Source organism: Asterias rubens, assembly GCF_902459465.1.
Source record: "Asterias rubens chromosome 8 unlocalized genomic scaffold, eAstRub1.3 super_scaffold_89, whole genome shotgun sequence".
In the NCBI taxonomy this organism is placed as follows: domain Eukaryota; kingdom Metazoa; phylum Echinodermata; class Asteroidea; order Forcipulatida; family Asteriidae; genus Asterias; species Asterias rubens.
The window spans coordinates 711,424-735,035 of record NW_022985693.1 but is presented as its reverse complement, the minus strand read 5'-3'; the positions used below and the strand labels follow the sequence as shown (position 1 = coordinate 735,035).

At 37.5% G+C, this 23,612-nt stretch overlaps 2 protein-coding genes across 4 annotated transcripts in view; both read right to left on the bottom strand.

The window, feature by feature from the left end:
* The window catches only part of LOC117305562 (protein FAM114A2-like), a 29,346-nt gene extending 21,238 nt beyond the window's left edge, over positions 1–8,108 (bottom strand). For 2 of the 3 annotated variants that reach the window (XM_033790446.1, XM_033790444.1), the window contains exons 1-2: positions 7,895–8,108; positions 662–1,566 (exon numbers count right to left, since the gene is read on the bottom strand). In XM_033790446.1, the coding sequence (XP_033646337.1) occupies positions 662–1,547 (886 nt within the window). In that variant the 5' untranslated portion in view covers positions 1,548–1,566; positions 7,895–8,108. Of the gene's footprint in view, positions 1–661; positions 1,567–3,403; positions 3,527–7,894 lie in introns of all 3 variants that reach the window. The other variant, XM_033790445.1, reaches the window with a different exon arrangement.
* Positions 8,109–9,275: 1,167 nt separating this feature from the next.
* On the bottom strand, positions 9,276–22,258 carry LOC117305579 (progesterone-induced-blocking factor 1-like). The gene is made up of 16 exons (XM_033790460.1): positions 21,861–22,258; positions 20,744–20,986; positions 18,939–19,058; positions 18,560–18,693; positions 18,033–18,141; positions 17,385–17,566; positions 16,507–16,632; positions 15,934–16,032; positions 15,610–15,775; positions 14,214–14,364; positions 13,454–13,544; positions 12,661–12,763; positions 12,083–12,213; positions 11,583–11,667; positions 10,867–11,067; positions 9,276–10,108 (listed from the first exon to the last, which is right to left on the bottom strand). Exons 1-16 carry the CDS (start codon positions 22,188–22,190, stop codon positions 10,013–10,015), a joined length of 2,367 nt encoding a protein of 788 aa, XP_033646351.1. The 5' UTR covers positions 22,191–22,258; the 3' UTR covers positions 9,276–10,012.
* Between the last annotated feature and the right edge of the window lie 1,354 nt (positions 22,259–23,612).

Below are 23,612 nucleotides of genomic sequence, written 5' to 3'. Positions count from 1 at the left end.
TCCAGCGATGCAGTGCGATCCAAGTGCAAGTATTTACATAAAAAGGCGATCAGCAAAGGAGATAAACAAATGTAATTCAACAGTTATTCAGCTTAGACCAAACACGACTTTTGCATACTGATCCCTTTTAGATGAAAACCCCTCCACCTCCTTCTAATCTTTCTCCAAATAAACATCAAGCTCGTTTACAAAAAGTAACATTTGATGAAGAAAAAAAATACAAAATCTTACCATGTTTTTTGCAATATTAACCCTTTCATGCACCATTTATTTTAGCAATAAATTGACAACATGGCCACATTAATTGTTTTTGAGATCACAATAGCACCCTCAATAGTCTGTTTTCCTGTTCTTAAACTGTGTGGTTGCGCGATCTTGATTTTTTTTTTTACACAATTATTTTTTTTAAAGGGATTTAAACTGATCGCTAACAACTGGTCAGCGCGTGAACGAGATAATAAAGCTTTCTCCAGAAGACGATCAGAGCATACTGAGCGAAACGTCGAGTTGAAACATACGGTTCTTTTCAGAACCACCTCAACTCATTAGAGATAGTCATTACATGGTGTTACAGTAAACCTTTCTATATAGAGATAAAACAAATAAAATTTGCACAAGTTAACATTTGGTCATTATAATAATATATGTGTGTGACACATACCAACTTTAGAGACTGACGAGACAAGAGATGAGCCCCATCCTCCCCATCCCCAACCTCCACTAGATTTCTTCTCATCTGGTTTCTCTCCAGTCAGCCTACTTAAAGCTCCTGCCATAGATACCTCAGCCTCTTCAGAAGAACTTCCTGCTGCTGTTTCATCAGATTTTACCATTCCATCAAATGATAAAGGAACATCCTCAACATTTCTTTCAATCTGATCTCCTGACTCTAATAATTTCTTTTCATTTTCCTGAGAACCATCATTCTCTTCGTGCAAATCTTCAGTATCTGTTTTCATTTGAGTATCTTTAGCATCTTCATGTTTAGCATCTTGCTGTGATTGAATATCCTCTCTTGACTGATCTTCATCAGGTTGCTCTTCCAAATTGGCAGATTGTACTTTGTGTTGTTCAGAACTTTCTGTTAGGGTTTCTTTGACAGCTGGGGGTTTGCTGTCATCAATGGTTCGAGATTCACTCTCCACTGTTTCTGTTTTTGTTTCCTCACTCATTGTTTCTTCAGAGGGTTTTGATTGTTCCTTGTCTGTTTCTGTCTGAGTTTCCTCCTGTTTTGGCAATGTAGGTTTCTCCGGTGAAGTCTCAACAGAGACAGCTGGACTAACTGGTTTAGAAACTTCACTTTTAGCCTCTTTATCTTCTTGTACAGATGTTTGTTTTTTCTTCCCCTTCTTTCCTTTTGAATTCTTGCACTTTCCAGTGTTTGGAGGTTCCTTCTTGGAAGCTGCAGTATTTGAAGCACTTGCAGTAGATGGATTTGATTGTGATGTAGATTTTCCTTCTTGGTCACTTGAAGGTGGGGCACTGTCTACTGTTTTACTTTCTTCATCTGCACTGTGAAAGGCATCATCGCTGTCAAGTTCTGCCATCTTGCCAATACCTTGGTTTCTGGAACAAGTGGAAAGGAAAATACAATCAATCAGTTATGACTTAAGCTAGATTTGCAGAAATTGACAAATTAGCTACAAATTAGCTACAAATACATGTATATGGCCAGATTCGGAGATGATCGCTAGCTAGATCAAGAGGTACTGAAAATGTGTTTTGATTTGAGCGAAACACTGAACATTTGCGCATGCAGACAGCCTTTCCAAAAGTAGCAATACACGTTATGATGTCACCCCCAGAAAAAAAAGGGGGAAAACAAATTTGCTCATTAGAGAGACTGGAGACTTGCTCCCTATTTGATGCATACATGTATATGTTATCATGCATAAGTGACATAGGCAGTGTTCTGACTATGTTCTGACACTGTTTGTTTCTTTACGGTGTTTTCAGCATGCTTTGTGTGGGTTGTCAAGTACAGGTTCTGGATGTGAATTTTATAGTCTCCAAAGCATCCCAATGGAAAAATCACACCAACTTTTTTGTAGAGAAGACAATGAAAAGATTTCAGTTTCAGACGTGGGAGGTAAAACCCTTATAGGGATTACCCAAGCAGTAGGGACTGATAAGCCCAGTCAACATGGAAGGCTTCAGTCGTGGGTATCGAACCGAGGTCCACACTGATGAAATGCAGAGACAGAAATCACTGAGCCAATCTTATTTTTATTATTAAAGTAACACCCAGAACTTGATTAACCATGTTATTTATTTGCATGAATTAAGCCAATCTAAAACCATTTTTTTAGCACGAAAATGGGGGGGGCGGGATTGTTTAATATCGAGTAATTTACATTTTATGTCAAATTTTGGGAAAACAAAGTGTCCATTTCCCCCCACGGAGTTGGATTGTAAGGGTTGAACCATGTATGCATGATATGCCATGGATGGATGCGTGACAATAGTTGAATCAAGGATAGGCCTAGGCTGTATTAAATTGGTGGGGGGGGGGGGGGGACAGAGGGTGCATGATGTACCCCTGAATTTAAACATGGATTGCAAGTGGACATGGTTGGAGGTGTAAATGTTTTAAAGAGATTTTACATTTTACATACGATAGTCTCACAGACAGTCAAAGTTACATGGTTTTTTAATGACTGTCGTGTCTCTTTTAAGAATGATGTACTAGTTATTGTTTTGTTTTAGGGTATTTATTTATTTATTTTTTTTATTCAGTCATCAAGCATTTACACAAGATAACAAAATAGCCATTTCAAGGAATTAATTAACATAAAACAAATTGTAAATAAATGTTACTTAGAGCAAGGAAAATATAAAAATAATGTTAAATGTCTCATAGGCGTTGCCAGTTAAAGGCAGTAGACACTATTGGTTATTGTCAAAGACTAGCCTTCACAGTTGGTGTATCTCAACATATGCATGAGCTCAATCGGTCATCGAAGTTGCGAGATAATAATGAAAGAAAAATAACCCTTGTAACACGAAATTTTGTGTGCGTTTAGATGGTTGATTTCGAGACCTCAAGTTCTAAATCTGAGGTCTCGAAATCAAATTCGTGGAAAATTGCTTCTTTCTCGAAAACTATGGCACTTCAGAGGGAGCCGTTTCTCACAATGTTTTATACCATCAACCTCTCCCCATTACTCGTCACCAAGAAAGGTTTTATGCCAATAACTTGTTTGAGTAATTACCAATAGTGTCCACTGCCTTTAAGATTGCGGCTGTCGGGCTTATCTCTCATTTGTGCAATCCTAAATTAATACTCTCAATTAACATAGCACTTTTTTATGAAGCAATTTTTATGGTGATGTCTATGGTACTGACATAGATGTTTTGGTTATGACTGTTAGTGTAATGTTATGTTGCTTTGCATAATGTGTACCTTGCTCGATGGAAATCATTGGAGCTTAACAGTCACCCCTGCATATGAGAAAAACTTCTTTGTTAACAGTTTTTTTTTACCTGCACCAGGGATTCCAATGCTAGTCTTCATTTTACCACAAATCTGTTAATTTAAAAAAAAAAGTTATTTCGGTATTGGTGCTGTACATGTAATATTGATTTGTTTCTGTAGACAATTTTACAAAATTTTATTGAAAATGCATTATGATGACTTTTAAAAAAATTGGCTTTATTAAGAGGGCTGTATTTTTTGCAGAGGGCTGCTTTAAACAAATACTACTAGGCCAACTCTAACGGAGATTTTCCATAGAAAACTACAATAATACATGTACATAAAAAGAATGTGCACTATTTAATTCCTGTAGAGAATTTGTTCGTCTGTACAACATTTGAGAGGGGGAAAAAGGGAGGCCTAAACACATGCAAAATATATTTCTTTGATCGCAAGCTCAAAGCTAATAAGTAGCTGCGATATTTCATTATTCGAACAGATGAAAAAAAAAGATTTATAAGCAGTACTCATTAAATATAACATAGGTTTATTTTCATAATCCTGTTAGAATTTACCTGTACCTGTGTACTTAGCTGGCTCGTATTTGGGCTTCATTTGTACCTCCATTGGTGGGGGTGCTAAGTAAAGCTGGGTCGCAGCTGCATCTAATTTTCGTTTGAAACTTTTTTTAAACGTGATTATACGGCCCAATGACCATGGAGAATATGAATATGGAAGTGTATTGAGTATGTTATGCCCTTCCTCTTGATTTAAATGTCTAGAAAGCTAAAATAAGCATTATCGCTAGATCAGACACCTTCCCCCCCTTCCACCCCACCAAATATAGCCATACTGCAAATTTGGCAACTTCTGCAATAAATCTAAAAATTAAAGTTGTTCAAGTGAAATACACTTCAAACCTGCATGGAAAAAGGAAATAAGAAAATTCCATCCAAGCACAGAAATGACTCATTATTGAGGCCCAACAGCTGTTATATTTTGTCAAAACGTAGGCCTATACTACATAGTCAAACTTCCTATCATCATGGTTCTCCTAAATCTAGCATAGGATTAAAGATGAAACAATCTACACCCATCTTTGATATTCACTTCCGAGATCTCCGACTACAAAACAAAGTTTCTTAAATTCTTGACCTCATTGACAAAGGCGAAAGGTTTTTGATACTCGAGTAGCAAGGGAAAAAGCGGACATGTTCCAATACCTTGCTCAAGATTCTGCACACCCCGAGTTTGTATTTTGGTGGTGCAGTAAGGGTGAAACTACGAGCTATTATACAAATATTGACTGTTTCGAGTGCTATGGTTAAAACTATGACTCCCGAGGTGATCCCCGGAGCGTTCTATTTTCCCGAGGCTTCGCCCGAGGCGAAGTCTCGGGAAAATAGAACGGTCCAGGGAGCACCGAGGGAGTCATAGTTTTAACCATTGCACGAGTGAAAGCCGTCAATATTTGTTTTATTACACCCCAAACATTTCTAAATACTGTACTATTAAGTTACAGACCTGAATGCTTCAATCCACGAACAACGCGAATACAAATTGCGAAAACTTTTACTGTGCTGCATCATGGAGGTAGACATGGCTGCATGTAGTGTCATGTAATCCGAAACGACTACAGACTATTAATTTATAATACTCGTACACGCAACGGACGTCTGGGTACTGCACACCGTGTGCTAGTCTTTCAGACTAGCGCACAGCAAACCGATGCACTATCACACGGCCGTCATCTAGCAAAACTAAGACATACCATGTGACGCGCTCTAAACCAATGAAAAGGCAGAATATTGGTAAGGGATGTTATAAAAATGAATACACACATGCACACAAAAGATTTTGAGAATAAGGTCGCTGGGATTTTGCACTGCTCCTGTTAAAGATACTTACACAGTTACACCAACATGACATTCAATTGAGAAAGTCCACATCCATGCCAATATTGGCAATTACTCTTGTTAAGTTTTGTTTGTGTCCTTGCTTTCAGAGATAGTTTTTTTAATAGGGGTAGGCCTATGAATGGGTTTTGCAAATGAGGGCACAATACTAATTCAGAATAGAATCAACCAATCCTGAACTTGGTAAAAAGGCAGCCGACGTCACTTTCCTTATAAAAAAAAAGTCCATTCAAAAGTATGAATTTTCTATTGACGTTAGGCCTACTTTACTTAGCATGTTTAGTTGAGTACCCCTAGAACTATTTGGATTTTGTTTCGCTGTCATTTCCCAATACGGGAGACGATAGCCGGACGAAACCGAAATAGTTCTAGTAGTAGGGAGGCCAGTGAAACGACTGTTTTCAGATTTATATCTGTAGGCGTGTAAAAAACAAAATTTATAATCAGCGTTGGTTGACCTTTTCATTCATCAAAAGTAGGAATTTAAACAATATTTCAGTAGATGAAAGATTTATCTTTTCATTTGTGTTATTTTTTGTCCCAATGGGTATGATTTATGAGATGGATTATTTCAAGAAAATCCCGCTTAATCAGCGCTGACTTACGACGCGTCAACTCTTGGGCGCGGCCACCTTGATTTCTGGTCCTAATGCCAACTCGCGTTTTAGGCTAGATCTCGCGAGATTTAGGGGGGTTTGCATAGATGATGTCATCATTTTGTAGATGAAAGCAAGCTCTTTCGTTTGATGTGTGACATGCCAACTTTCGCGAATGTGGTGACTCCTTAACAAGACTGTTTGCAAGAGGCCAAAAAAGGTACAGTGTTCTACCATTTTTTTACTTAAAAAACTCCAAAATACACACATCAGGAGTCGATGAAACTTATATGAAACCATGTTTTTCTGAACACTTATACATTCACCAATAAAGAATACATTTTTTTATTTTTTTTAACGAAGGCGCAAAATGGTCGCATGGGCGATTTTAATGGGGAGGTCTAAAAAGGCCGGTTTATAGTCGGTCGCGCGATGGTCGCGCGACGGAAATCTTGCGCGCAATCCTAAGACTGAGGCCTAAAAACCGTGTCTTTTTATGATCGCGCGTCCAGATTTCCGACGCCCGACCACTGTGCGACCGACTAAAACTCGGTCTTAATGGCAAACGCAAAAAACATCGTTGCAGTTGTGAGTGGAATTTTATTCAGGCTTTGTTGACAACAGTCAACACAGTGCATGTGTTGTAAGGCCTATACTTTTTGTTTACATTGTTTATACCTCAATTTATTTACCATTTAATGACATTGTTGATGATAAACATTTAAATTTAATTCAATAATAAATAAAACAAACTTAAATTTTTCTTATAATTTGTTTTATTTATTTTCTCTAGACTAGAAGAGGATGAATTTGCTTCCCATCTATGGTTTATGATGAACTTTTTCAAGGGCCCTGACAAATCAAGTACAATTAATAATTACCTTTTTTGTACAATTAATATGCAGATATACAGATATGTCGGAGTCAGATATATCAGATGAGGAGCAAGACTCCATGTGGCTAGCATATATTGACGAAAATAAAGGCTGGTACAATGTAAGCACACATTCTTGTTTAACAAAATTGTTAAAATAACAATTTTGTTAATAGGTCCCTGGATATCCATCTTGGTTCAACATCAAATATGACGAAGATGAGCAGCTGTACACATACCAATTAATGGAAGATTACAGAAAAGGAGACCTCCAAATTATTTTTTAAGGTAATTTAGTTCATGTATGATGAATTTGAAGTTATTTTTGTTATGGCCACCCAACATACAATTTTGTGATTTTGGATTTGCGTCAGTAAAATCTTACAGACAGAAAACGCCTATTTTTGAACTTTAAATTACCATAAATTCTCTATACTTTCAGCTATGAAGCTGATTTTTACACCATTGCATTTCTCTTTAAATTCTCTTTTTAATGGTACTAAACTTGTGGGGTTCCTTTAAAAACAAACATGAAAAGTGCCGGCCTCCCTACGTACAGGAGTAGTAGTTGAGTAGCTGACAACTTTTTTTGTAAGACTAAGAGATTGGGAAAAAAACAACGGAAAAGTTTCTGTATGACGCCACCACTTTTTTATTCGATATGAAATAATATAGTATCTAATTTACCTCAATGAGATATCCCTTTTTGTAAAAACGAGTGATAAAGTGGTGGCGCCATACAGAAAGTTATCCAAAACAACACAAATTCAAGTTGTTTGCTTTACTTCACGCAGCAACTAAACAGTCATTTTGTTTTGTTACTTTCAAGTTTTAGTTAGAAAGCAATGTCATGTCATGAATGTTGTTGAACTCAACCAAACAACATCTTCACACATTTCACGAACCTCCCTTCATCAACTGTTCAAAGAAAGTTCAATTCACTAAATAAAGTTAAAGTATCATTAGTCAGGGAGAGGGCAGGCCAAGTGAAATAGGCTACAACAACAACAAATGTTCTTTTATTTTACACTTTCATTTTCAAATTATAAATAACCATTACGAGCACATGCAGGTTTTATTTCTTGAGACTTACCTTCAACCGTCAATAATCTTTGGAATAGTTGTTATTTTCGTTGGCTTGTTTCTGCAAAAATAGCTGTCAAACCATTCGCCACGTCAACACGAACACATTGTACAAAATTTCACGGACAACAACCGAACACCAAAGTCAAAAGTGCAAAAGTGACAAGTTTTCAAACGAAACAGTTATTGGTTCCGACCGCGAATACGCACCCCTTATCATCAATAACCGTCAACACGTGTATTGACGGTCAATAGTACGACCCTACCTCCGTAGGACCTACTACTTATACCGTCAATGCACAGTACTGACGGTTATTACCATCCTTTTAATTAAACCGTCAACACACACGTACAGAAACAAGAAACACGAATAGCGCCCTCAGCGACCATTCAGTTCATGGACTTAAAAAGTTTGCTAGTGGGATTTTCAAAAGGCTGTTTTCTTGTTCTCCCTCATTCTTGTTTTCTTCCCAATTGGTACCCCTTCTTCATTTATAAATGGTAAACAAAACAACAGATTTAGTGATTTGGCAGCCAATTGGGTTGTTGGGCGAGTGTTGTGACACTGATGCCGACTAGCTCCCAAAACCCTTGCCGAAAACACATTTAAATGGAGATATAAATCTGATTAACAAAGAGCATTTATATTTATGAATGCCCCGAGATGGAAACAACATAACACAACAAGTACAAATACTTTGCAATTCTCATTAAAAAGGTGCTACAAGTACAACCATTTTTTGAAAGTATATTTCATATTTTTTAATATCATTAAATTTATAATTAATTTTATAAATTGTAGTCAATTTCAGGAAGCATTTTCTATGCTTTGTTTGGAGCATTATTTACACAAGGCTTTGTTTCAAAAATCATAAACAGACAAACAACTTTTTATAAACCACCAGGGAATTCGGAAGCTGACTGGGTATTTTTTTGCTCTAATGATTTGGGGGTTGAAAAAAGGAAAATTGACCTGAACCAACACCCTATGGTTTGCGCAATATGTTTGAGCAAAGACATTGACAAATTAGGGAGATCGCCAACAAGGGGCTAGATATAGCTCAGTTGGTAGAGCGCTGGCACGTTAAAGGCACCGGACACTGTTGGTAATTACTCAAAATAACCGTAGCATAAAAACTTACTTGGTAACGAGCAATGGAGAGCTTTTGATAGTATAAATCATTGTGAGAAACGACTCCCTCTGAAGTAACGTCGTTTTTGAGAAAGAAGAAATTTCTCACTAAAATATTTGAATTGAATTTGAGACCTCAGCTGAGGTATTCAAGCATCTGAAAGCACACAACTTGTGCAACAAGGGTGTTTCTTCTTTGATTATTCTCTCGCAACTTTGACGACCAATTGAGTTAAAATTTTCACAGGTTTGTTATTTTATGCATTATGTTAAGATAGCGTAAGTGAGAAGACTGGTCTTTGACAATTACCAAAGGTGTCCAGTGCCCTTAAACCGGTGTTGCTGGTTCAAAATATTGTTCTAGTCAATTTTTCTTTGTTCAATTCAAAATAAATATAAAACAACAGACAAAAAACAAGAAAATATTCTTTCAGACCTAGAACTTGAATCAAAGCTAATATTGATTGCACATGCATTCAAACCCTTGGGAGGGTGGGGGGGGGGCTAAGTTTAATATAGCCCCTGATGAAAGTAATAAGTTCTGGAAATGTAATGACAACAATGGGAAACAATGAGAAACAATGATTTAGTAATGGGGTGTATTCGGGAGGTCTTTGGTATCGCATCAGAAAGTATTGCTCTGTTGTGACAGTTCTCAGAGGTTTTATCAAGTACATCAAAAGGCACAGTAAAAGTGAAACGATAACACAACAGACCAATCAAAATAGTAAAGAACACAATAATTATTCAAGAAACAGCACACAATAATTATACAAAAGCAGAACATGATGAGGAGGGCAACTAGATGAGCAAAAACAATGACTGAATAGAAGAGGAGCATGCAGGGGAATAAACAACTTGGGACAACAACTGGATGAAACAACAAAGAACAACTTATGTAGGTCAGGAACAACAAAAGTAAACCTAATTACTGTTGCTTGGAAGCATGTTGATGTTGTTTCGTTCAGTTGCGCCAGGCATCTCTCGAAGGTTCTATCATGTCCCTGTTGCATAGACAGTAGAGTAACGACTTTGCTGAGCTGCATTCTCTTCCTTCAGCTTATTATACCACCGTGGAGGATCTGTAGATGTCTGTTAACAGAAAAAACAAAAGCAAAAAAGGAAAATCAAAATAGTTAATCTTTCTATTAAAATAGCGATCAGTATATCCAATCTGGTATAGGAACTGGAGACAGATAAAATGTTGACCGATCTTTCCTAAAAAGAGAACCACACTAAAATCTATTTGTTTTTTAAAGAGTATTAGAGTGGTACAGTAATCTTTCTAGTAAAACTAAATGAAGTAATGCTAAATTTCTCTTGTTAATCCCTTGAATGATGTTAAGCATACCTCCACACAATGCGCATATACCCTGTCCACCATTTTTGGGAGTCAATTCCCTTGCAGGCCTGGACATACACGCATGCCACGAAGGTAATGGCTTCGTTGCCCCTTGTCTTGGCCTTGGTGCCCTTCAAGACCAAGTTTAAGATTTTCCGATGGAAGTGCCCTTTGCATAATGAAAATGGCCTGGCCCTTTCAACATCTTCAAAGATGAAAATCCAGACCTGCCTCTGTGTACATTTTGACTTGAATGGTGACGTGTAACTGTGCTGCGCATTGTGCATAAGAGGTCAATACCTGGGCCACATTTCATAAAGCTGTTAAGCAGAAAATGTTGCTTGACAAACTTTGTTGCTAAGTGAAAACTTTGCGTGCACCAGTCACACAATTAAAATCTAAGTGTAGTTTTGGACGGTAACCTGGTTCTGTTTAAGCAATACTTTTATGTGCTAAGCAACATTTTTGCTTACAGGCTTTATGAATTTGGAATCTGAAGTGTACTTACAAAGATTGTTGGAGCTGGTTTACTGATATCTCCAATGTCTGCCTTGCTGTGTCTTGTTGCTTGTTTGCTAGTAGATGCATACGCCCTCCTTGTAGGACTAGGTAGTTTCTCAATATGTACTGCACCAGGATGTGAACTAGAGACACCAGGATGCTGGCGCTGGCTGATATTCAACACAACTTGTTTCATAACTGCCATTTCCTGAACATAAGACATGAGTTATAGGATACTGAGTTATATTGTCACTGTTTTCACAAAAAGGCTCAAAGGTGTGTATAGATGGATTACATATAGCGTCATCGACCGCCATATTTAAACAAAAACAATGGAAAAGTGCACGTGTGTATGTGCTGCACACAACTCTCAGCTAATGATAGCCTTTCACGCGAGCACGGTTCATCACAGATGGTGGTCAGTGACGTCATGTGCAATCCATCTATATCTCCATATTTCCATTTTCAATAAGAGCCACAGAGCACATTGTACATTGTGACAGAAGCGAGTAGATGTAGAACAGATAATTTGAAGAGCCGCAAATTGATCATGGTGACATGCGTTTCAGATGGGCATAAATAAGCAAGTCATCTCAAATTGCAATCAGTGGCTTTAGTACTGCCGATTTGCAGTTTCAAGCACAAAATCAGGCCTTTTGACAGTGCCTTTTTGCATTAACAGTGATAGTTGTAACGGCAGATGAAATGAGAATATAGATTTACCTCTCTCTGGTTTAGAAGTCTCTCTAGATCAGCTGACATCTGATTCCTGGATTGATGTAACTCATTCCTTTCTTCCTTCAATCGTCTGCAACAAGAAATCAATAAAACCAGAATGATATACATATACTGGAAATATACAGTGTGGAATTGAACACAAATTCAACAAGGAAAAAACAAAATTAAATTGATTAAACCTCTAAAAAGGCACATGAGAAACGGCTCTTTCTGAGGTAACGTAGTTTTTGAGAAAGAGGTAATATTTCACTCAAATAATAAAAGACTTTAGGCCTGAAGGCTTTTACAATGCATCTGAAAGCACACAAATTTGTGCGACAAAGGTGTTTCTTCTTTCACTATTCTATTGCAACTTTGATGACCCATTGAGCACAAATTTTCACAGGTTTGTTATTTTATGCATATGTTGGAAGTGAGACGACTGGTCTTTGATAAGTACCAAAGGTGTCCAGTGCCTTTAATGACAAGTCTAAGTTGTTTCTTACCTAATATCTTCTTCTACAGTTGCAATATGACTCTTATGTTTCTGTATCTGTTTATCTCTACTGCGAATACTCTCTATTAGATAGTTATATGGCTGCTGGGCTTGATCTAGCAGTGATGTGGCGCCGGACAGCTGGAAAACAAACAAAGTCCAATATTCAATTCAACATTGGCACTTTCCATATCAAAGTGGTACAATATTAACAATAAATAATAATAAAGACTTGTGATGCGCACATATCCACCCTACTGGGTATTCAAGGCGCAGTAAAACCAATAACAAAACAAATTGACACAGCAAAATTTGCCGTTGAAAACCTGTGATATAAGACATGTTTTGAGAAGAGATTTGAATGTTGTGGTACGAAGACAAGATCTAAGACTAAGTGGAACTTCATCAAAGATTCCTTGACGGAGTGTAAACTTGAAGTAGTTCAGAAATACAGTGGGGAGCTTTGCCGTTAAGTGCTTTGTGGTTAATGAGAATCAGCTTAAAGATGATTCATTGAGATATGCTAGTGAAGTTGTTTCAGAATGGGGATGATAGAACAGGATTTGAAATGAATATCTTGATCTGTACCTCTTCTCCAAGTTGATGCATTTGTGTCTTGTTACTATCTAACTCCTTCTTCAATGATGTGTTGATTCTTTCAAGCTGGAGTACACGTCTTGCTAAATGAACACTGAACAAATTGAAACAATTCAGATGTTTGACAACTATTACCGAATTTACCCCAAAAACGCATTCTGTTTAAAATGTATTGTAACACTGACATCCAATATGACATGCTTCACATCTGCTGCACCTTCATAAAGATTACATGTCTTGGTCGATTGGTAAAGAGTACCAGAATCAAGCTCATTAGCACAAAAACTTGCTTAGCACAGAAAAATATTGCTTAGCAGAAACTAGTTACCAGCCGAAAAATCCTTATAGTTTAAATTGTTGTGACTAGGGCCAACCAATTTTTAAGCTTAGCAAAGAAATTTGCCATGCAGTATTTTCTGCTTAACAGCTTGATGAAGCTGGGCCCTGGTGTTTCTGATCAGCAAAGTGTGAGGTTTGAGTTCCAATCGCGGCACTTGTGTCCTCGAGCAAGATACTTCACACTAATTGCTTGTCCTTCGGTTGGGACATTAAGCCGTAGGTCCAGTGAGCTAGGTATAGTAATGCATGTAACTAAGAACATTTATCGTGGAAGAAGAGTAGGGGTTAACCCCAGTGATTCTGGTGTACATAGCACAGGTTTACAGGTTTCCTCATCTAGCTTGTGAGCCACAGTGATTACAGTCATTAATGAGGCATACTTGTTTTCATAACCAGAAATATATGATACTAATAATAACAATAATAATGCGAATGTAAGCATTACCTGTGTTGAAGCCTTCGTTTAGCTGTAGATGGAACATTAGCACCATAGCCATAAGAGAATAACACCCTCTCTGCCTCCTCACCATTCACATCTACAATATCAAGAAGAGAAAACTTGTCTTATTAGTGACAGAGCCAGAACTGTTTAATGCATATACATTGTGTCTTTGTTTTTTTGATATAAAGTTTAGTTAGCCCAATCACACCCAACTCGTTCTCAGACAATCTGAAAAATATAGCCGAACGATCTTAAACTGTGTCAAACAGAGTGGACGTAGTAACAAGTTAGGTCTGTTTTTGAACTTCACAGACAGGCTCGGACGGGTTTAATCAGGAATGGTGCTCCAGAACTTTGACCCTGCCCAAAATCCCGTCCTTCAATTGGATGGAGTAGCAATGTTCTTAAACCGAGAAGAGCATACTACAAACAGAATTGCAGTACTTGGTGTAGAGTTGTTATACCGCCCTCTATTGACTGTAGTTGTTAAGTCTATAAGTTGCAATCCAAGATGTCTGACCAATAATAAACGTATCATCATGAATCAGTCTAATCTAACATGTCTAAGTGTCTCAGTGATTAAAGCCTAAACACCACACTTGGATCATACTAGGGACGTGGATTTGGATCAAACTTGGGTCAAATTTGATATGTGCTAACCTGATTTTTTTCCGGAGGGGTTTGTGAACTAGTTTGGTGTGAAACACTGTGGGATACCTTTCATACTATGAGTAAATTAGTCTGTATTGGGAGTGTTACTTACTCTCTGCTGCTTGCATAACAACATCATCTAACTCTGTCTCTAGCTTCTCATAGATATCTAGCTTAGCTCGCAGCTCAGATACCTGAGCTTCTAGTTCAGTAGCTTTGCGATCAGAGGATGTCTGTATGCTGTAATATTCCTTGGTTAAAACCTACGGTTCAATTCAGACAAACATAGAGAAACTATAAACAACAAAATGAAATAGCTACAGAATGATAACCAACAAAACCATTGACTATGAAGCTCAAACATTGCCCTCACTGAGGTCATAGAATGACCTATCATTGGAGACTGGTCCCCTGTCTTTATAGGCAAGGATAAAGACAGTTACTTGCTTTTCAGAACCAGTGATTTCATTGGATACAATGATTTCATTGGATAAACATGCAGTGACATAAGCTGAGGTAATGTTTGTGCAGCTGACAAACATCACCTCGGACCAATCAAAACAGATATGGAAAGCTTTAAACTTTCAGTCGTCTGCATGTATTGTCCACATGTGTATTATGTAAAGTTAATGATTATGTACTTGCATGTAATGTTGGTATGTAGGATTTGACTGGGAATCACAAAGGTGATTATGGATGGGGATTGACCTAGGCTAGAGGCCAAACTCAGCGTAATTCATAAGCCTCGCAGTGTGATGTAAGATGTTCAGGCTGTATTATTTGCTGAATGATGTTCATGGTGTGTTCATATAAGATGTTCAGGCTGTATTATTTGCTGAATGATGTTCATGGTGTGTTCATATAAGATGTTCAGGCTGTATTATTTGCTGAATGATGTTCATGGTGTGTTCATATAAGATGTTCAGGCTGTATTATTTGCTGAATGATGTTCATGGTGTGTTCATATAAGATGTTCAGGCTGTATTATTTGCTGAATGATGTTCATGGTGTGTTCATATAAGATGTTCAGGCTGTATTATTTGCTGAATGATGTTCATGTTGTGTTCAGGTGTTGATTCCATTGTTTTCACTTCAGTGATGGCAGCCTACATATGTATATGCAAGTGTCTATTACAAGAAATAAACAAAGGTTTTGAATAACCTGTATTTTCTTGCGGTGTTTCTCATTGGATACACCGACGTCATTGGATAAACGCGTAGTGACAAAAGCTTTACATATCTGTGTTTTGATTGGTCCGAGGTGTTGTGGGTGCAGCTGACAAACATCACCTCAAACCTAACAGATATGGAAAGCTTACTTTCAGTCGTCTGCATGTAGTGTCCACAGTTTTATTTACAGTTAATTTACATGTACTCGAACATAATGTTGGATTGACTGCAAATCGTCATGTGAAATGCGCATGTTTCCATTAATTCCAGCTCAGGGATGGCAGCCTATGCAAGAGTCTATTATGAGAAATAAAGGGTATTCAATAGTTTTGAATTACCTGTATTTTCTTGCGGTGTTTCTCTAACTCCACTTGTGTCTTCTCTAAGTTCTGAAGTGTCTCTTCATGAAGCATGTGTGCTCTCTCAGCTTCAAACTTCTGCATCCGAGCCTCTCCAAGTAGCTCGGATGTCTTAGTGTCTGATGTCATCTGGAGTTGCCGCAAGCTGCACACAAACAAATCATTTTATGATGTCTTTGATTAGAACCATTACTTGTCTGGTCATCTTACAGGTGGTGATTCTATGAACCTACGAACGGTACAAAGGGAAAGGCAATACAGAAAAAGCCAACAACAGATAAAGCTCAATCGTAATTTACTTACTCAGTAAGAAGTTGTTCATACTTGGCGCTGCATTCCTTTTCCGCAGCCACAGCTCTCTCCTTCTCTGATAGTGCGGTATCACGATTTTCACGAAGATTCCTGAGCAACAAAACAAAAGGACAAAATCATGTTTCAAAAAAGTTCTCCCTTCAGCATACATGTATGTTGCTCATGACACAAATCATATTTGATATACAATGACTAACCCTAAGCAAGGCATAGTGCAACATTGAACTGTATGGTGTTGAATCTAACATGGACCCTAATTTATAGTGATGCTTACTCAGCTGATTTTGTGCTTACTCTACGATTTCCATCCCATAGCGTTGATATTACCATAAGCTCACAAAAAGCCATGCTAACCTTTACGGTGCTCACTGCACAAAAATGAATGTCACAATGCAAATCCATAGTGAACTTCCAAGATGGCAGCCTGATGTTCTTGCTAACTGGTGAATACGCTTACACCTTAGCAAACTTTTCTGCTACAGTAAGCACAAACATTTGCCTACTGTTAAGCAGCACTATGAAATTGGTTTAAATTGAAGAAGACAGAGTTTGAATAAAACCCACCTGTTTTCTCTTTCAAACATGTCCCTTGTAGTAGTCCTCAGTTTGTCTACCTCAGTGTCAGTCCGAAGTCGAATGGCTTCCAATTCTTGACGCAGTTTGCTTTCATACTCGGCCTTGTATTGATCCCTGAATCAAATCAATCATAAGATAAAGAGGTTAAGTCTGATACACTGTCATCTTGTTTACTTTTATAAACTCTTCCTCAGCCCCAAGGAATCCCCGGCATCTGGCTCCAGTGAAACTTAGCCTTTTGGGCTATAAAGCCTTGACAGCCTAAGACCTGATTACGGACTATGAAGACTATTTCAGAGATGAACAGCTTGTGAATGCGGCGAGAAACAGACAATGGGCACCTGCTAGATTGCCTACTCCTGCCAGAGCCTTGTACCCAGGATGAAGCCATGAGCAGCCGTGCGAGAGCCTGTGTGGAGCACTGGACGAGACTTGTGTAGTGACACAATAATGTTATTAACTGAGCTTTATTTCCAAATCCACAAGAAGAAAGTTTACAACATACACAATGAGTTGGGAATATAAATGTACAAGAAGTTAGGAAGTGGAGGGGTTTCATGAGAAGCAAGCTTGTCGAGTGTGGCCCCCTGTAATATGCTGATTGTGGATGGAGTACGTTGGAAGTATGAAGAACCCAATCCACAATCAGCAAATAGGTTAAACAAACAACAAACATTAGTACAAATGAAGGCGGCAAAGGATAAATTAGGACATTAATGACAACTGTAGATAAACAATAAATGCTTAAGAACAAGGAGTTAAATAAAGCAAATCAAGTGACTGTAAATCAAGAAGTCGGATAAGAAAAATGGACAAGTAAGAAAATAAGAAAAAGCAGACCCTGGAACTATTCAGCTTTTCTTTACCTTGACTCTACATATTTGTCATACAACTCTTCTCTTGATCTCTTAGCATTCTCTAGATCTGTTGATGTGTCTTTAAGACGACTATCAGAATGATCATATTTGCTGGTGACATCATTCAGTTGCCTCTGAAGGTAATCTTTATCTTGTCTTAGAAGGGACAGTTCCTGATTAATTGTTGATAGCTAAAAACAAACATAAAAACAAAGATATATATAATCGATAATGCAGTGTTGTAACCAAGTTATTTTTGCTGAAGTCAAGTCAAGTCACAAGTCACATAATGTTCACAAGTCGAGCATACACTCGAAAACATGAGGCAGCATCATTGCGAAGACTCAATTTTGCCACATTTATTTTAAACAATAGTAACATAGTTGTAAAATCAAATGAATTCAAGTCATTTGTAAACTCTCAAGTCTTTTTTTGCACAAGTCAAGTTTCAAGTCATTTTCCTCCAAGTCAAGTCAGTTCGCAATTCAGTAAAATTGGCGACTCGAGTCTGAATCGAGCCCAAGTCACCGACTCAAGTCGACTACACTGCAGTAATGTAAAGCAGATATCAACACTTCAAGATTGAAAGCTAAAGTCCCCTAACTCCAAGAAATAGACAAGGAAGGTTTGTTAAAACCAAGATGAATAATGACAAACCTGTTTAGCGATATCTTCCTTCTCACTCAGACAGTTTTTATAAGCTACATCCATGTACGTATGTTGTTTCTTCAGCTCCATGTAATCGTGCTCTAAGCGATCTCTCTCACTACATTGATAAACAATAAAACTACCATCAAACATTGGCTTGCACAGTTCAGGACAATTTAATGTACTTCCAACTGCCAAATGGTAGTTAAAACACATGGTGACCAGTCCTAAACCACTCCAAGTGGTTCTACTGAATAGTTAAATTTGAAAAACTTCCCAGTTCATTTAAAGTATGGACCAGTAAAAAAAGTCACGGACCAGTAAATTGAAATGCCAACTGGCCAGTCTTAAAAATAGTTAACGAATAACCCTTGCGTTATCTAGCATTGCGATACTTCACAGTTTCCTTATTTGCGTTATGTTTAGGATTTTTTTATATCAAGATCAGGTATGTCATTCACTTGCAAAAGAGAGTTTGCTGTTTATATATGTTATCTACACAGCATGTCCATGGTCTCTTAGACTGAGTGTTTTACCTTTTGACTCTGTCGTAATTCTCTCTCTTGTAATCACTTTGCTGGATGGAGGATTTAGTCTCTGCAAGGTCAAGGGTCAATCTCTGGCACTTTCCTTCTAACTCGCTTCTAGTCTTGTGCTCCAACGCTAACGTCTATTACCATAAACAAATGTTCAAAAACTCAAGTAATAATAATACATGTAATAAGACATTCTTATCAGTACTGATTCTTGTAGAGCGCATTTCAGATCTGCGAGAACTCACAATGCGCTTTACAATAAATACATAACAACAAAATACAAGTGTTATCTTCAAATTAACTTAACAATCGAAGATTACAAACAAAATTGAGCAAACACATTGCAATGAAGAGCTTGATTGAATAAAGTTGAACTTACCTGTTGTAATTGTGATAGGTCCTCTTTGTATGAATTGACTTGTTGCTCCAGGGTGCTGTTCCACCCTCTAAGATCAGTTAATTCAATCTGTAGAGGGCGCACTTTATCAAACAATTTCAGCTGGAAACGGAAATGTAAAAGTAAATGTAAATGAAAAACTGTGAACGAAAGAGTTAACATCGAAGAGGCAAGCAACAAAATAAAATAATTGCATTATGTATAAAGGGATAACTTGGATCTTGCTGTTCAGGGTAATGTACAACTTTAGAAAAGTATATTTTAATTATTGTGAAATTAATATTGAAGATATTAAAATTAAACACAATAAGAACCTATTATATCATTCAAGTTTAGCCTTTGAGAAAGTTTACCTGAGCCAGATTATACCAAAAGTACAAATGTTATTTTATGAAAAGCTCACTTTAGATGTGTTATTTGTACAAGTTTTGTTTACTTCTATCATTCCCATAAGCTTAATATAACCTTGACATTTCAGTGTACTTCCCTATTGTATATAGAGTGGGCAGTCATGCATTACTACAAAAAACACAACTTCACTGAGCATTGCAAAACTTGTACGCCCATTGATACTACGTGTAAGCAAAACACAAACCCAAAACATTCACATGACAGAAAAGGTATCATAAAATCACCATTCCTACAGCTTCTTAATAAATCTTGAATTTATGGCACAAATCAAATACTCACAGTTGAAACAACCGGCAGCTTTCCCCCCTGTAAATCCTCAGTCTACATTTACAGTGCATATAAAATCTTACATAGATGACTTGCCCCGGCAGGAAGTCAATCTTTATGGAGCTTTGTGTAATAACATAAACTTCCTCTCAGAAAAAAAAGTATATGTTTCTCTGTTGGATACTTTCATTTTTATTTCAAACATGGTTTAAGTTTTTATTTGTGGAAGTTTTGTATAAAACTTGATTCTGAAAATATTTAATTGTATTGTAAGCGGTGTTGCATATTTATTGACCAAACCAAATCAAATCATGACTTGACTGCATTGTTTTTTCATAAGGGTTTATAGCCAACCAATAAATGATACTTTAAACAAACTTACATAACCAATTTCTCATGCAATGTCCATTCTTGCAAATTAATTATAAACAAATCAAGGTTTAAGTACAACAAAACAGAAAGATAAACAAGGACTTAGTTCTAACACAAGGACTCAGTAAACAGTAAAAACCTTTCCTAAAGGAAGTAATTAGGACTAAATTTGTACCTACTTTTGTAATTATTAAAACACTTAGAGCATCTAGTTTAAGGTGCTGGATACATTACTGCTGGTAATTACTCAAAATAATTTTCGGCATAAAACTTACTTGGTAACGAGCAATGGAGAGCTGATGATAGTATAAAACATTGTGAGAAACGACTCCCTCTGAAGTAACATAGTTTTTGAGAAGGTAATTTCTCACTCAAATATTAAAAGACTTCAGGTCTGAAGCCTTTTTAGGTGTTTTTTCTTTCATTATTCTCTTGCAACTGTGATGACCAATGGGAGACTTTCTGGGACGATAGAGGGCAGTAGACTTACCGGGTAAATCCATTGTTCTCAGAATTATGCGCATGTTCAGAACTACGTAAACAATGGAAATTTACCCGGTATGTCTGCTGCCACCTAGCGTTGGAAAGTCTCCCATTGAGTCCAACTTTCAAAGCTTGTTATATTATGCATGTGAGAAAACCGGTCTTTGACAATCACCAAAGGTGCCTTTAATACAAACTTGATACTGCTTCAATTTAAAATCACATAAATCACTCAAAACTTGGGAAAAACTTACTGCCACATAATCCCGTAATGAAAGTTCCTCCTCAGACCGTGCCCTCAATTCCATGTAGTCAGTCTCCGTCAACTCCAAGTCACGTAAGACGCTTCGTACATCACCTGCTCGTTGCTGTAGTTCAGCATTAGTTCTCTCTAGTTGTTGTTGACGCTTAGCAATGTTTTCTAGCTCAGATTGTAAATGTTGCTGACGATGACGTGAATCTTGCTTATGAATGTTAAGCTGGGCCTCTAGGTTTGCCTGAAAAATAAATTCAAAATGATGAATAATCTCATAAATATTTAAAGCCATTATACACTTTTGGCACAGAAAAATAAATAAAAGTTCACAGATTCACTTTTTTTTTTTTTAGCCTTTGAGAAAGACTCTGCTAGGATCGAACATCAGGCCATTAACTATTTTTTGCATTTATACTCTCAGTCCATTTGGTTGGTAAGAGGCGGAGACGATAGCCGGACGAAACCGAAATAGTTCTAGGAGTAAGCCTAGGCTTAATTCTTTACATGGATCAACATAAATTGGTCATGTGAGAAGTAGTTTAATTATTTATTATGTAGTTAAAACGGATAACTTTCCGTATGGCGCCACCACTTGTTCAACCCTTTTCACAAAAAGGGATATCTCATTGAGGTAAATTAGATACTATATTATTTCATATCAAATTAAAAAGTGGTGGAGCCATACGGAAACTTTTCTGTTAAAACATTACAAAGTTTAAACGACTAGCCTAGATGTACAATGATTCATAAAGTCTAAGTATACTATAAGTATTAAAATAAATGTAATGTGTTCTGGTGTGTCATGTGCTAAAGTAATATAAAGTGCAGCACAGGAGCCCCATTTCATAAAGCTATATTAATTAGCGAAAAAGTGTCTTTGCTAAGTTGCTAAGCAAAAATTGAGTGGGGCACCAGTCACAACAACGTATACTAAAGTAATTTTGGCTGCCAACCTGTTTCTGGTGGTAAGCCGTCGAGCTTAGCACTTTTTGGTGCTTCGTACTAATTAATATTCAGCGCTAGCATGAACAAATTGGGCCCAGCATTTAAAATGATAAAAAAGCCACCCGCGACTATTATTTTAATTATTAATTGTTATATTTGATTAATATTACCTGTAAGATGTGTTTTTGATGAGATATGTCTGCCAGACGTTCCTCCAGCTCCTCCACTTTGCCAGCATTCTCCGTCTTCAAATTGTCGATAATGAGGTTTTTCTGAGAGAGTTCAATCTTCATCAACTGGAGATCATGCATCATTTGTTTTCGCTCAATCAGTTGTTTGGTCACTTTGACTTGTCTTTGCTTGTGAATTCCTCTACGGTCTTTTCTCCTCTCTGTTTCAGACTCGTCCTCTGCCGATATTGACAAATCAGTCGCCAGAGAGGTGCTAATATCACCCGTCTCTAATTCACTCATCATACTGGATATATCTTCGTGTTCCATGGCGATATTTCAGTGTTTTTAAGTCAGAAAACTATTTTCACGGACGTTTTTGTACGACCCGCCGCGAACACTTGTCACAATCTGGTTGCTAGACGTGCGTATGTGTAAAATGCAGACGAAATTGAGGATAGTTGAGTATCCGACTAACGGTCCTGTATTTAGCGCCCTCTATTGGTGAAAAGTAGCATGTTGACAGTTACATACTGTTTGTTTACATAAAATTGTTGTCGTTTTCTAGGTTACATGGGTACATGCAGACCACAGGTTCTTTATCGACATGTCCGAGTGTGATCCTACATATAACCCCAAATCATGACAGCTGGGATCTAGTAAACAGAGTAAAGGGTTGTAGGACACATGTACAAAAGCAAAACTAACAAACTTAGCCCCTTTGAAATGTGGTATTTAAGTACAGTAGACCATCTATGATGGCTATGCACCCCTCCCCTTTTCACCACAACCTTTTGGCTCATCACCCTACCAACCATCTCCCTCAACCAATTGGTGCTGGATATGTTGCATGGTGGGGTGTCGTGGCCGAGCAGATAAGGGCACAGAGCTCAAGCCTCTGGTGTTTCTGTTCAGTGGGTTTGAATCCTGGTCGTGACAGTTGTGTCCTTGAGCAAGACGCTTAACCATAAGTTTCTTTCTCTCCACCCAGGGGTAAATGGGGACCTGCTGGGGTAGAGATGTTTCTTGTGATTGACTAGCTTAGTGTGCTACATATTCGGCAGCACAGTCTGTATACTCCCTTAGGGAGCTGAGATGGTTCAAGGAATGATTTCAGGCCCAAGTGACCAGGGGTAATAATGTTGAAGCGCCATTAGTGTGTGACAGAGCGCTACATGTGTATATAAGAAGCCACTATTACTATGGTGACCCCCCCTCCCTCCCACTCACATTGTGTCTTTATTGCATTTTGGGAATCTCAAGATTATCTGGCAGGGGGGTGGGGGTGGGGAAGAGTGTTAGGGGGTTGCTGCCTCTGCTGCATATCGGCAATGTATACTATACTGCCATCCATTCCCAGAATTGACAAAAATGGAAACTACATAAAATCAAACACAGAATTTATTTTACAAATCTTGTTTTATTTCTTGTATAAGACTAATAAATCCAATTACAGTTGCAATGAGTGTGTATTTATCTGCTTGACTCCAGGTTTAACAAACGTATTCGTTAAAAATAATTTCATTAATTTCAACATAGCAGTATACAAAATGTACAGAAACTAGTTAACATATTCTTATTATGAAGCCGAGGTCTTCACGAAGGTTTCCGCTAATGAACAATTTACAATGAAGGTAAATACCTGGTACTGTTTGCATTATTCTTGATAAGTGGAAGTCAATATCAAATGTAATTTGGAATTCTCCAGAATGAGCATTAAAATCAATTAGAATGTAAATAGTTTTGGTCAGA